Consider the following 14994-nt stretch of genomic DNA (forward strand, 5'->3'; position numbering starts at 1 on the left):
GAGGAAGAGGGGATGAATAAGGTAGAGGTATGGATGTATGAGATGCCATAATGACACCTACTACTTTGCATGCTAATTTTAAAAAGTTAAGAGAAAGGGACAGTGAACTGCCTTAAGTGGGTAAAGGTACTTCCTACCAGGCTTGACTACCTGAGTTCTATCACTTGGACTCATGGAGAAGTAGAAAGAGAAAACTAACTCTGCATAGTTGTCCTCTGGTCTCTGCTTGTGGATACACACACATATACATTAAATAAGAAAAGCAAAAATGTTAATTACCTTGCATTGAGGTTTTCATATCCTCTGCATTCCTCCATCTCTTCTTGAAAGTTCCACAAGTGCCCTTTTATTTGTGTTCCCTTAACATGTTCTCTTAACAACTATGATGTTTATATGCTTTTCCTCTCTACTTTATTCTATTCATTTCATACTTTTTTTGTTGTTGTTGTTCTGTTCTGTTTTGTTTGACACAGGGTTTTTCTGTGTATCCCTGACTGTCTTAAAACTCACTCTGTAGACTAGACTGGCCTTGAACTCAAGAGATCCACCTACCACTGCCTTCTGAGTGCTGGGATTAAGGCACGCACACCAACACTGGCTTCATTTCATACATGGTGCACAGGATTATTTACTTTACATTTGTATTCCAGTGCAAGGAAATGTAAATCTGTGTTAACAACAGTAGCTAGTAATAGTAAAGTGGAAAAAAAATTCAAGTAAGAATAGAGATAGAGGATGAGATCAAGCCACAAAGTAAGGGTAAAACTGGTGGTTCAGATGCAAGCTGAAAGTAAGGCAGCACACAAATACAGAACTGAGAGACGGCAGAAAAAACAGAAAAAATCTGATGACATTACTTTGAGCAATCTTATACCTCCACAACAGGACTAGCAGGTTTTAAAAACAAACTGACTTGTAATTTTTGAAATGGGTGAGACAATCTGGAAAGCTACACCCATGCTTACAACTTTGTTTTATTCTCCCTGAGGCTGAGCCATGTTTTATCACCAGGAAAATCACATGCAATCATGCAACTAAGCTTGACTGAAATCAATCATACAAGCTAATCTGGCCTTGTTAGATGATTTGATTCAGAACAGTTGATAAATGTGCTTGGATCTGGCTGGTAGTTAAGTAGAAACTCACAACTGATCAGAGAATGCCAGCAGAGTGCTCCACCACAAATATAAATATGAGATATCTATATTATACACCCCCAAGCCTCAAGGGACTGTTGCAAAAGAAGGGGTAGAAAGACCCTAAGAGCCAGAGGTTGGGGAGGACTGGAAAAAAACTGTCTTTTGGATATGACAGGACTAATGATAGCTAATTGTCACCTGACAAACTTCCTCATCAGGACCCAGCCCAATGAACTCATAGTGGCTGTGGAGGCCCTGAACAAGACCTGCACAAGAGCAAGTCAATCAACATTCCAACAAGGAGTAGGGAGGGGTTCACAAGTTCACACAACTACCTGGGGAGCCAGAGACAGTTGATGGCTTTTCGGGGAGGGTCAGTTTTTTAAGGGTATGGCCCGTGGTAGGGCAACCATGTTCCAGTGAAGGGGCTCACACCCATGAGTTTATGGGCAGCACAAAAGACTTGGTGGGTTATTTAAAAAGAGAGGAGGGTAATGTGAAGTTGGTTGGGTGAGGAGTTGGGGGGAGGAATGGAAGATGGATATGATCAAAATATATTGTATGAAATTCTGAAAGAATAAAAGAATAAAAAAATATTCTATTAAAAATGTGCTTAGTTCTCTTGGAGACTAAATCAACTATCCTTTATAGCTTACAATCACACGAACTGTGTAACTGTCCTGACTTTGAGTTTAATGCTTTGCAGTGCAGTTACCTTGATGAAATGCAGTGATGCTCCTGACAGATCATTCATCTCCCCCTCAATACGGTGCTATTGCTTTCTCAGTTCATTTTTTTTTTAATCAATTTTGTATCACCTTGCTTGCCTTCTACGTTGATTGGTCATTTTGAGTGAAGACATATGCTGAATTATTAGATACTTTGCTTGATGATATACTGAAACTTTTGCTGAGTTGTATCTTAAAATACAGTAGCTATGGTAGAATGTTAAGATAGATAGAGATCTGAGTTCAAATCCTAGATCTACCACTTAAAAGGTAAAATATGAAAAGTCCAAATCTTCCAACCAGTAGTCATCCTCTCGTTCATACACACATGCATGCATGCACACACAAAAGTAGGGAGATTGTCTATCAGATGCAGGGCCCTAGGTTTAATCCTCAGTCCTGGGAAAAGAGGCAGGAGCTCCAAACTAACATGTGAAATGACTATATTAAATCATTACTGCCATCAAACCAAATACAAAAGAGCTAAAGGCTATGATGTAGGTTAAAACTCACTAAACCTGGGATACACATAAAGAACTATAAAAGTGACATTTGGCCTGGGTCTTGATGAGGGAGTTTGCCAGGTGACAATCATTAGGTAATTTAGACAGTTATGAAAGAAGGAAATGTGCTTCGGATTTACCCTGATAGAAAATGCACTCTTCCCAGTTCTACTACATCAAACTTTAGCAATTTATATCTCCGGAATCATTCAAAACTACAGACACTAAGAGAAATCAATTGGGCTTATCTGTTAGTAAATTCCAGTTAGCCTTACCAAAGTATTAGCATCAGTGTGTGAAAAATTTGATGCCTCTCAAAAAGAACATTGAGAATCCTCATATAAACCTTATATATAAAAATAATGATTATATCAGTGATTACTCTGCTGCTAAAAATTATGCAGCAAGAAAAATACATAGATCACTAGCTTATTCAGAGAAAAAAAGCCTACACAGTGGTGCTATGGTGAAAAAAAAAGGTGACAGAAAATCCTTAGTTGTTCCATAACTTTCCTGTAAATTGGGGTAGGGAAATTAAATTATGTTGATATTTAACAGACACATCCTATGAAGCAGAAAAATCCATTTCCTCCTTCTTATTAACATAGATTATATAAAATAACAGAAAAACCAATTTTTGAGTTAAGTCTCTCAAAGACAAAAGGTCTTCAGTGCATCCAGCTTTAGTAGAGAGCACTGATGTTTCCTATTCTGTTCTTTCTCTGTTCTTGAGTGAATCAAAGAATTACTAAGAAACATTATTTCCTGGTAGTGTGATTCAAGAGACTGTAGAAGAAAGGAAAAGTACCTAGAGCAAAATGTCCAAGTAATAAGGAAGCTTTCTAGAGTGCCAGAATAGCCAATAAACTGGAAACTCTTGATGTTATAGGTCCCAATACCAACAGGGGGGCCAGCAGCAGTGCTAACACCTGCCCATACAAAGAACAGCTACAGAGGGATCTTTTTGCTTCCACTACGCAGGACACCTCCCACCTCGCTCAATACGCTTCTCAAAACGACCTTAGACTCAGAACACGCCCACAAGTACCCCTCAACAGCACAGTAACTCTTAATCCCATATCTGCAGGTGTGACAGGCTGCGCCTACTTACTGAGCTGCCCTCCGCCCGACGTCGTACTCGGTTCCCGACCTCCAGCGCCTCCAACGCCGGATGCTCCAGGGATCCCAGGCGCCCCCATCCCTGGTGGGGTCCCACTCTGCCTCTCGAAGTTGCCAGGATTGGAAAAGTAATCGCGCAGCCGCGGTAGTTCGCGGCCGCTCTCCAACAGCTCAGTGTGCAGCTCCAAGGCAGTCAGCAAGTATTGATCGCGCAACAGCTGGGCGGCGATGGCATCGATGGACAATCGGGCAGGGGTCTCCCCGCTGCCCCCCAAGGCCGCCGGAGTGGCGGCCGCCTCCACAGGGAGCCCTGGTCGCGCGCCGCTCCCCAGGGCCACGGGGTCCTGCGGCGACAGCGAGCCCGCAGAGCCAGGATCTAGGCCGACCCCAGCACCCAGCCGAAGTCCCGCCCGCCGCTCCTCGGTCGCCGCTACCTCGTCGTCGTCCTCATCGGAATCGCTGAGGAATGGATTTACGCCGCCACCACTGCCTCCACCTCCGGGTGCCATCGCCGCCATCTTACTCTGTCAGGAGTGTGGGTGCTTCCCTGCCTGGCCTGACAGGCCGCAACCTGAATCCCCGCTACGTCCCGGGAGCCACGGAGCACCTGGACAGCCCGGGCGGGGACTGCGTCCCTTCTCCCCCAGAGGCCAGGCGGGACTGGGAGGCAGACGGCCGGGATGCAGCAGCCCCTGCAGCCTCAGCCGCCGCTGCACCAGCAGCCGGCTCTGCAGGCGTCTTCCTGGTCTCTAGTCTCGCGAGAACTGGTTTGTGTCCCGTCCTTGCTCCGCCCCGTCCCCGCCTCAGCCCCACCCACTTTAGGCCCAGGAGTCCGAAGATTGAAGGACCCGCTCTAGACTCAAACGTAAAGCCACGCCCACAACCCTTCGCGGATTGGCTGGAGTTCCTGGGGCAGGCCAGAGAGTTATCGCGAGAGCAGCGGAGGCCTGGGCAGGTTGGGGGCGTTCCCTTGAGGGGCCGAGGCGGAGGTGACTGAGGGCTGCGGGTTGGCTGTGCTTTGAGAGGGCTGAGGGACCTTTCGTGGCCTTGGGTCCTGCCTTCGTGCTGAGAAAGCCCCGTCCCCGAGCCCGGGCCTGAGCCGGACAAGCCCCAGGTAAAGTCCCGGGACCCTTGCACTTGAGGTGTGGCCGAGCCAGCCCGGAGGCAGCGTGCCTGCAGCTCCCTTCACGCTTCAGGTTTGGCCGCTGTTTGCTGTCTTCGCCCAGACGGCAAGTGCGGTGTACAGTACTCAGAATCTGCCTGCTTCACCCTTCCCTATTGGAGGTCTAGCGACTGCACGGAGTCCTTGCGGTTAAGGGAGGGCGTCCCCTCGGTCCCCAGAGTTAGACCTAGCAAGCTGCAGGGTGCAGATAGAGCCTAGGCGGAAATTGCAGCACTTGAGTTTGGAGTTGCCTTTGCACTCATCTGTGAACTGCCTGGACTTGGATGATCAACTAAGTGCTCTGTAAACCCTTGGAGCTAACATACATAAGTACATAAAATTCCAAACTGTAAAGCGCTGTCTCACAGTAGGAGTTTGTAAACTTTAGTCTGGGCAGCTTCGATGACCTGGTCAAGCCCATTCCAGTAGGACACATCTAGTGGCACCAGCATCACCCATCTTTTGTCCAAAATCATTCTTCCCACAATTCCCTGAAATTTTTCTGATTTCATTTAGGCTAGAATCAAAGTTTTTGATTGTGGAGCTTAACGATTTAAAACATTGCACGCTGTAGAGAGATTTGATTTCCTTCATGAAACGTTAGCATATAACTATACTTCTAAGTTTGGAAGATCGTTTATCTCTCGTGATATTCCTTGATTGTAGGCTGAGGTGATAAGGGATGTTTCCCTGCTGTTAGTATTAGACTGCTAGGCCTGGTACCTTCTATTTTGTTACACACAGATTGCCACTTTTCCCAGGTTATAGATTTCTTTCCCTACTAAATAGCTCTGAACAGACAATAAAATGAATACGCCGCAGTCCTAACTACCTGCTCTGTTCTAGTGAAGCACTGAAGTGTCTCTGTAGCTGGAGTTTCCTCTCCGGGTCTCGCCAAGCCCCGGCAGTCCCGACAGCCCATTTATAAAATAAACACATGGACGCTTGTATTTTTTACAAACTGTATGGTCGTGGCAGGCTTCTTGTTATCTACTTCTTCTATCTTAAATTAACCCATGTCTATTAGTCTATAAGTTGTCACATGGCTCGTGACCTTCCGGTACCTTACATCTACCTTGTCATGGTGGCGGCGCTGGCAGCGTCTCTCTGCCTCACAGCCTTCCACTTCCCGGAATTCTCTTCTCTGCTTCTCCCGCCTATACTTCCTGTCTGGCTACTGGCCAATCAGTGTTTTATTCATTAACCAATCAGAGAAACGCATTTAACATCCCGCACATCCCACAGCATGTCTCCTTTAGCTTTGTGGAATATAAAAATAGAGCATTGTTATATGACCTTAGGTCTGGTTATTGGTTTACATGTAAAGTATGCCAGAAGTTAAATGTAGGCTTTTATTTCAGTTTAATCAGTCTCAATAAACAAAAATTGCATTTGAACGAGGCTTTGAGAGGTTTTTGTTTGTTTTTTGGGTCGTCGTTATTACTGTTGTTTGGATTTCCTGAGAAGCTTTTAAAACAGTGTTATATGTGACATTGTGATATGAAGGTGGGAGGAGGAGCATGGAATCGGCATGAATGTTTTCAGTTGGGGACAGGGAACAGGGGGACAGGGAGAAAGTTAACCCAGAGTGTAAAAGACTATAAGGAACCTTGCCACATTGTAAGATAATTGAAACATAGTGTTAGTAGTAAGGATTTTGTTGTTGTTTAAATAAAACTTTAGCTTCCAGTTCTTTGGGTAAGTACTGTTCTTACCATTTATTGATCAATCAGAAAAAAAGATCTTCAATATCCTGAAAATAGTATAAAATGGCCAATATTGTATTATGTTTCACATTTCTTAGCAAAAGGGATTATCAGTCCTTACTTTGAGATTGCCAAAGAAATTAAAAATGGAACCAAATTTTGGAATGGAGGATTAGTGAATGTCATGGGCAAGACATGAGCAGAAATGTATTGTTTATGTACACTTTTTCCTTCTTTGTGATGAGGATGTTTAGAAAGCTGCATTCAGGGTTCGTGAGGAGAACTGCACTTAAGATGATAGAAAAGCCTATACACATTATTTATTGTGAGACATTGAAAATGTTTGAACCTAAATTCTCTCAGCCTCGCTTCCATTTATCTGCCCTGGGGGATAATGAAAGTACATGGAATTGTGAATGCTCTTGTCACGGTGCCTGGTAGCTGGTTGGCAACAGATGTTAGAATGGTCAGTTATTAATTGATGGAATATTGGATACTGAGGACATTTAGCAGGTTTTAAAACACAAATACCAATGGCTAATGGAGCCTAGAAGAGCAATTAAGTCAGTAGGACTAAAAGAGGCAGCAGCTTTAAGTTTAGGGTCTGGATTCTAAAGTGCAAATCAAAAATAAATTTAAAATGTTTGCCTCTGAGTCCGAAGTTTAATATTTAAGTTCTGTGGCTGACCTGTTATACACATCTGTAGTTACTGTTTCTAGTTCTTGCCCTGTAACTGGAGACTTCTTTATCTAACTGCATTTCTTAGCAAATCAACTGACCAGTCTTATCATAGGCTAACTTTGCCTCTCTGGATTATGCATGAATAGCTTTGATGTACACACTGGGATATTAAGAAACACACTGGGATATTAAGAATTTCTGACTTCCACTTATAATTTATTAATAGTTGTTGGAAATTTCTTTCTTGTTGTTGGTTGTTTTTGTTCTTTTCTCTTTGCCTTTTTGCTCTTTGATCTTTTGGGGGCCTGCCACCCACCTCCCAAGTAAATCACACACAGAGGCTTATTCTTAATTATAAATGCTGGGTCTTAGCTTGGCTTGTTTCTTCTTGCCAGCTTTTCTTAACTTAAAATTACCCCATCTACCTTTTGCCTCTAGGCTTTTTTCTTTTCTTATTTCTTTTCTTATCTTACTTTCACTCTTACTCCGTGACTGGCTGTGTGTGTGTGTGTGGGGGTGGCTGGCCCCTACTGTCCTCCTCTCCTTGTTTTCTTGCTCTTTCTTCTCTTTCTCCCAGATTTTTCCTTCTATTAATTCTACCCGCCAGCCCCACCTATCCTTTTTCCTGCCTTACTATTGGCCTTTCAGCTCTTTATTAGATCATGAGGTGTTTTAGACAGGCAGTGTAACACAGCTTCACAGAGTCAAACAAATGCAACATAAAAGAATGTAACACATCTTTGAGTCATTAAAACAAATGTTCCACAGTATAAACAAATGTAACACATCTTAAAATAATAATCTACACTTTCTTCATTGGAAGACTGACCCAGAAAAAAGCCTTTTAGGCTGACATCTGAATAAGGATAGTCATTGATGTTTGTCTCTTAGCAATAAAAATACAAAAGATAGATTTAAAAAAAAAAACACTTTAATCATTTATGTGTTAAAATTATTTGAGGATGTCATACTCTTAAATAACCACAAATAACATTATAAATGCAAAGTTTGGTTGATTTAATGTATGATAGTGTCTAATACTTCATTAGTTTTTAGTTTATGATGGTAAATATCCCACAGATGTAAAAATCCTAAATTTTTCTAGACAAGTGAATATGTGTGCTTTGAATTTTAATAGTTATGCATTTATTTTGGAGGTTTCCAAATAATCAACCATCCCAATGAAGTTTTCCTTTTCAATAAATATGAATAAAAAGTGATTCCCTTTAAAGAAAAATGTTACATGGCAATATTGCTTGAGATAAATGTGTTTGGGTATAATAAATAGTATGTGAATATTCATACTTTCAAGTCACTGCAACGGCATGTATAATACATTATTTAAACGTAAAACATGGGCTTTTTTGTGTTTGTTTTGAAAATATCTTTGAAACGTCAAGATTTTATCCAGGAATCCCAAACAAAGAAGCAAGGCGACCTCTAGTGGCTGTTGTTCATATTGGTATTGAAACTTAATCCAGCAAACATTTGAGTCTTTGCGTAAAACTGTAATGGATGCAAACGATGACCTTTCCTGCTGTCCTTGAATTATTAAGAAGTGACAAAAACAGACATTAAATCATCAAAGATAGTTATGCACTGAACTCACAAGTCTACCACTGAGCTAAATCGAAAGCCCCACATATACATTTTATTTAATCACATGGCTGCTATTGATAAGTCAAAAATTGAGGAAAAAACTACTTCTGTGTTTTTCAATTTGGGATTTGATAGCAAAGATGCATTTACAGGACAAAATGTGATAGTGGTACGTGCTAGATGAGAAGAGTTTGTTTTTAAGAGAAATGATAATACATGTTCAAGGAAAAATAAATAGCTGGGGCCACCAAGATGGCAGAGTAAGTAAAGGCATTGCCACTAAATCTGAAAACCAGTGTTTGATCTTGGAGTTGCCTTCTGATCTCCACATTTGTGACACGGCATGCTCGTGCATATGAATGTGTGAGCGCTTGCGCGCGAGCGCGTGCATACACACACATTCACATGCACTCAGATGCACACACAAGCACAAATAAAAATGTAATAAAACATCTTAAATGTTAATATCTACTTTTTTTAATGTATGAGGTGTTTACCTCCATAAAAATGGAGAAAAGATATATTTTATTTATTTATTTACTTTTGGTTTTTCAAGACAGGGTTTCTTTTCATAGCTTTGGTTGTCCTGGAACTCACTTTGTAGACCTGACTGACCTCAAACTCACAGAGATCCTCCTGCCTCTGCCTCCTGAGTGGTGGGATTAAAAGTGTGACCCACCACTGCCTGGTGACAAGATAATTTTTTAAAGAAACTGTTGACAAGTATTTGCTTAGAACCAGTGATTCTCAACCTTCCTAATGCTGCAAAGACCCTTTAATACAGTTCCTTATGTTGTGGTGACCCCCAACCATAAAATTATTTTCATTGCTACTTCATAACTATAATTTTGCTACAGTTACAAATTGCAATGTAAATGCCTATGTTTTCCACTGGTCTTAGGTTAACCCTGTGAAAGAGTCATTTGATCCCCAAATAGGTCACGACTTACAGGTTGAGAACTGCTTGCTTACAAGATAGAATCCTGGCTGATTTTTCTGTATTTAAATTATTAATATTCAGAACACCATTGTCATGATGGTGCTCACTATGTAGTTTAATGATCATATAAACTAGGAAAGACGCAAGCATTGCACTGAGAGATTAGCTTGCAAAATTAATCTTCGTATATTTTGTTCACCCTAAATTCCCTTAGAGTAAAAAAAGTATCTTCTAATTTGACCTTTGGTTCATTTTATTTTTTAATTTGTTTGTCTTTGATAAGCCCATTTAGAATGTCTCTTTCCTCTTTACAGGACACTCTCCATCCTTGTGATATTTGATTCTTCAGACCAGGAAGAATAAGATGTGTCTGTAATTCTCATCTTGTGTATTTTTCAGCTCAAGGTCATTGTATGTACCTAATACTGCTTCAAGTAAGAGAAATCCTAGTGTTTTACTTTCTTAGTCTGTAGACGCAGTTAGCAAAAGCAGAATGATAGACCGATTTGAAAATGTTCCGGGGGATGCTTTGATCTTTGAGGTTTAATGGCACACTATCTCACAGTATTATTTAAACGTCTCACTGCTTGGTTTTCCTTCTTTAGTATTTGTAGACTCATCAGCTCTCTGATAGGTCTTCTTGGTGCTCTTTTCTAGGGACACACAATTGTATTCAATGAATAAATAAGACCCTTTTTATTGACTTAGGGAAATAAAGTGTTTATTTAAGGAGTACAGATTTTCTGAAGCACAAGTGAAGTTTAACTTCTTGTGCGTAACTCAGCCAAATGGATAGAATGCATGCTTCCCATTCAGTTTGTTGCTACTCAAGAGAGTCAGACAAACCCCTAAGCTGATAACCAAAGTTAAAAAAAAAATTAACTCAAAAAATTTAAAGGTGTACGTAATTTAATAAATTTAAATTCTAAGAGTAGGAACAGTGCCGTGCAGACAGCCAAGAATGGACTGAGCTATGCTTCCTGTGTTACTCAGGGTTTCCTGTGACTGAGCCTAACTAGTTTTAGGACCTTCTGTTCTGTGTTTCTTTGCTAATTTTTAATTGTTTGGTAGTTAACTGTATTAGTTACAGTTTATTAATCCTAATTGAACTTGATTTCTTTTTGCTTGGTGTACTTTATCATATATTTTATTTCAGTATTAAGTTGTTAAACAATGTTTATTGTTACCATGGTAAAAGGAGGGAAGTGTAAGTTGTGTAGTATCCTGACACAGGACCAGTGTGTGTGAAACTATGGGATATGTAGAAGAAAGATCCTCGTCAGGTGTGCCCAGCTTGACTTTGTTCCCTGTTTCAGTTTCTCTTGCAGATAGCTCATTCTGGATATGCTGCTGTTTTTTGCTTTGGGATTGATTGTACATTTTGTGTTCTTCGCCTCGATCTTTGACATTTATTTTACATCTCCTTTGGTTCATGGAATGACTCCTCAGTTTACAGTGTTACCTCCTCCAGCAAAAAGATTAGTATTATTTGTTGCTGATGGCCTGAGAACAGATTCTCTTTATGAATTAGATGAAGATGGAAATTCTAGAGCACCTTTTATTAGGTAAGGATGTCAATAGGTTAAGGATGTGTCTTAGAAATGGCAGACTGAGTTTAAAAAAAGATTGTATTATGAATTGATGAACATTAGCTTACAGTTGATAGTCTTTTAAACTTTTTATAAAGAATTTTTTTTTGAGACAAGGTCTCACTATATAGCCCTGACTGGCCTGGAACTTGCTATGTAGACCACGCTAGCCTCAAACTCAGAGATCTGCCTGCTTCTGCCTCCCAAGACCTAGGATTAAGGCCATGTACCTCCATGCCTGGCCGTTTTTGTTTTCAACTTTAAAAATACGTGAATTTTTTCTTACCCTCAACTGTGGATATATGTATTGTAGAATTTTTGTTTTTTCCCCTGAACAATTTGAAAATAAGACAGTGTGGCATTTCTTCACCAAACACTGTACTGCATGTGTTAAGAACAAAGACTTTGTTTTGTATAACCATATACCATCCTCACATTAAGTAAAATTTAACAATATAATATTCTGCATATCATTTTTTCCTACATAACCAAACATCTCTGCTTTGTGGCTTGAAACACTAGGCTGTAGTTTGTCTCTTGTTTCTCTGTGATAGGCGAGTGTTTTCTTTGTTCTTATTACCTGGGCTCCTTCATGCTACTGTGTTGAATTGGTGGCAGTATAGGGTTGGGATCAATTCAACTGGATTTTGAGATTCCTTTCCATCTTAAAATTAACTTTTTGGCTTAACTCCTTGTATAAAAATTTTTCTTAAAGCCTTATGAGAGTTTTAGTACTAGCATATGTTAACTGTTCATCCCCATTGTCTTTTAGGAATGTTATAATGCATGAAGGCAGCTGGGGAATATCCCACACACGTGTGCCAACAGAGTCTCGGCCTGGCCATGTAGCCCTGATAGCTGGGTTTTATGAGGATGTCAGTGCAGTTGCTAAAGGTTGTGTTCTGAAACAATTTTTATCAAATAAAATGCTTGCTATATAAATACCTTTCCTACTACTGAATCATGTCATTATTTGAAAACTCAATGTGTTTTTAAAGATGTGTGTGTGTGTGTATTTGCTGGTCTGTTTATGCACCACATTTGTTCAGGTGCCCGTGGAGGCCAGAAGAAGGTGTTCAACTTCCTGGAACTAGAGTTACAGGCGGTTGTGAGCCACCCAGTATTGGTGCTGGAAACCAAACCTAGGACATTTGGGTTTGTAAGAGCAGCAAGTGCTTTTAACTTCTGAGCCATCTCAAGCCCCAAGACTGTGCTTTGAGATTCCTGTGACAAGTCTTTGAGCATGCCTTACTCATATGAACACACCCTGGTATTGGTTCTGGAATTAAACTTTAGTCTGTCATCATTCTGTGCTACTGAACAAGTATGTATATATGGAAATACGGCTTTGTTAGACATTATAATCAAGAATTTAAAAGTGATTATTTTAGTAAGAAATGAATTATTCACCATTTATTTTAAGATAGGCTATAATATGCCTAATAAAACCTGAGTTTTATGTGTTGTCTTCAATTACTGTTTAAAGAATGCTTCTTTCAGACTTTATTTTGTTGTTTTCTTATCATATTGTTTGCTTCTTTTCTCCCTTACTCAAAGGATGGAAAGAAAATCCTGTAGAATTTGACTCTCTTTTTAATGAGAGCAAGTACACATGGAGCTGGGGGAGTCCAGATATCTTGCCTATGTTTGCCAAAGGTAAAAGTATTGATTATATTTCCTCAGGTAGCAAATAAGTCAGAAATAAATGTTTTTATTATTCTTGCAGTAGTGGGGATTGGCCTCAGGGCCTCTCACATACTAGGCTAATCTGTTACTTAATTATATTCTATCCCTTGGTTATCTAAAAAAACAACAACAAAAAAATCCTCATTTAGCCTTTTGTGGTGGTACATCCCTTTGATCCAAGTATTCTGGAAGCAGAGGCAAGTAGATCTCTCTGAGCTTGAGGTCAGCCTGTCCTCCATAGTGAGTTCCAGGCCCGCCAGAGCCGTATGTGTCGTGTGCTCATGGTGCACATGGTACTTGTCTAGAAGTCAGAGGCAGTCTGCAGGAGTCAGTTCTCCTTCCACCATGTGGATCCTAGGGATGGAACCCAGGTTGTCAGGCACAGCAAGTGCCTCTACCTGCTTTGCCTGCTTGCTGCCTTTTTTTTTTTTTTTTAATTTTTATATGTTGTTGTATTTATTCATTTCTAGAGATTTTTATCATTTCTAAAAACAGATATATATCCTACAGTGGATTGGACTGTCAGTTCAATAGACAGGATTTCTCCCTTGTTGTATTTTAAATATTGTTGTATAACACTGTTAGTATTTTTGAATTCAATGAAATGATATATTCTATCATATAACAACCTTGTAAACTTGAGCTCCAGTTTTCCTTTATATTATTAAATGTGTTGTAATAATGTAACACCTTATAAGTTTGTTTTTAAAATTCAGTGATTCATGTGCATCATTTAACAAAGTGTTTGTTCTCTTTATGGGGACAGTGTTGGTATCTGGCTCTTTATACTTAAATAATTTGTTAAAGAAGCCAGTAGATAGTTACATAAGATTTTCAAATATTCAAACATTTATAATGACTAAACTATTTATTGTGCCATAATTTTGCCATTTAATGTATATAATACTGAAATGATATTTAATATATTGAAATGCCACATACAGTTTACTGCATTGGTATTTGGATTTGTTGAGTTTGTTTATGTGAACAAATCCACAAATATTAGGTCATCTCTTGATTAGAAAATTCATTTATTTTATAGTCAGTTGGGTGAAGTTTTTGTCACTAAATGATCTTTAATGGGAGCAAAGAGACAGATCATTTAATGTAAAGATTTTATAACATCATATATATAGTATGGATATAAGTGGAACTACTGAAGAAAATTATGTGTCCAGAAAGCAAACTATGTGTTCAGAATTGTACATATGCTGTTTATAAACTGGTATTACACTGGACAGTTCCCATTTGCTATTTATATATTTCTTTCTTTTGGAAACAGTGAAGGCTGATTAAGTTATGGTGGCTTACCAAATTAATCTTCCTACTTCTGGCCACAATTGATTAAACAGGACTGATGCCTGAATCAGACACAAACCAATAGAAATGTTTCATTATGTTTGGTAGGTAAATAACCAACTCCTTCAGATGTCTGCATCTGGGATATGGGAAGTAGAATGGCTGAGCAGAGTCACAGGGTCACTAGAGCTGAGCTGATGTTGTAGAATGCTGTGGCATCTTCATGATGTATAAGAGCTTATCCACTCCAGAAATTAATTATAGATTGATGGGGGAATGCCTTTCTGTATGCTGTAAATATATGTCACTTTGATTGGTTAATAAATAAAGCTGTTTGGCCTACGGCAAGGCAGCTTAGAGGCAGGCGGAAAATCCAAACAGATAGGAAGAGAAAGGAGAGGCAGAGGAGATACCAGCCTGCCATCCAGGGAGCAGCATGTAATGGCACACAGGTAAAGCCATGGAACATGTGGTGATACATAGATTAATAGTTATGGGCTAATTTAAGATATAAGAATTAGCTTGCAAGAAGCTTGCCATGGCCATAGTTTAAAAATAATATAAGCCTGTGTGTTTACTTGTGTCTGAGTGGCTGCGGACTGGATGGGACATAGGAAATCTTTCAGCTACAATAGATTCTTAATACAAATCTTATGAATTTATAAGATTAACATATTTGTCCACCTATTTGTGTGTGTGTGTGTGTGTGTGTGTGTGTGTGTGTGTGTGTGTGTGTGTGTATACACACACACACACACACACACACACACACGTTTTGACCTTTTCCCCTCAGTCCTTGCTTTTGAGACAGGGTCTGACTGGCTTCAAACTTGTGATTTTTT

The 14994-nt window shown here is 39.8% G+C and overlaps 2 protein-coding genes across 14 annotated transcripts in view; one reads left to right on the plus strand and one right to left on the minus strand.

Moving 5' to 3' along the window:
- The window catches only part of Relch (RAB11 binding and LisH domain, coiled-coil and HEAT repeat containing), a 94210-nt gene extending 89969 nt beyond the window's left edge, over positions 1-4241 (minus strand). For 7 of the 8 annotated variants that reach the window (XM_052736488.1, XM_052736487.1, XM_052736491.1 and 4 more), the window contains exon 1: positions 3482-4241. In XM_052736488.1, coding sequence (XP_052592448.1) covers positions 3482-4007 — 526 coding nt within the window. In that variant the 5' untranslated portion in view covers positions 4008-4241. The remainder of the gene's footprint in view (positions 1-3481) is intronic. The other variant, XM_052736489.1, reaches the window with a different exon arrangement.
- A 188-nt stretch (positions 4242-4429) lies between these two features.
- Pign (phosphatidylinositol glycan anchor biosynthesis class N) overlaps positions 4430-14994 on the plus strand; it is a 177403-nt gene continuing 166838 nt past the window's right edge. For 2 of the 6 annotated variants that reach the window (XR_008217785.1, XM_052736492.1), the window contains exons 1-5: positions 4431-4603; positions 9893-10012; positions 10895-11143; positions 11940-12061; positions 12725-12823. Coding sequence is in view for 5 of the 6 variants with exons in the window: in XM_052736492.1 (XP_052592452.1) it covers positions 10923-11143; positions 11940-12061; positions 12725-12823 (442 nt within the window). In the remaining variant the exon portion in view is untranslated. Of the gene's footprint in view, positions 4604-9892; positions 10013-10894; positions 11144-11939; positions 12062-12724; positions 12824-14135; positions 14257-14994 lie in introns of those variants that run through there. The other 4 variants (XM_052736493.1, XM_052736496.1, XM_052736494.1 and 1 more) reach the window with 4 other exon arrangements.

This window comes from Peromyscus californicus, unplaced genomic scaffold (genome assembly GCF_007827085.1).
Source record: "Peromyscus californicus insignis strain IS unplaced genomic scaffold, ASM782708v3 Scaffold_14__1_contigs__length_90479793_seg_1, whole genome shotgun sequence".
Classification (NCBI taxonomy): Eukaryota; Metazoa; Chordata; class Mammalia; order Rodentia; family Cricetidae; genus Peromyscus; species Peromyscus californicus.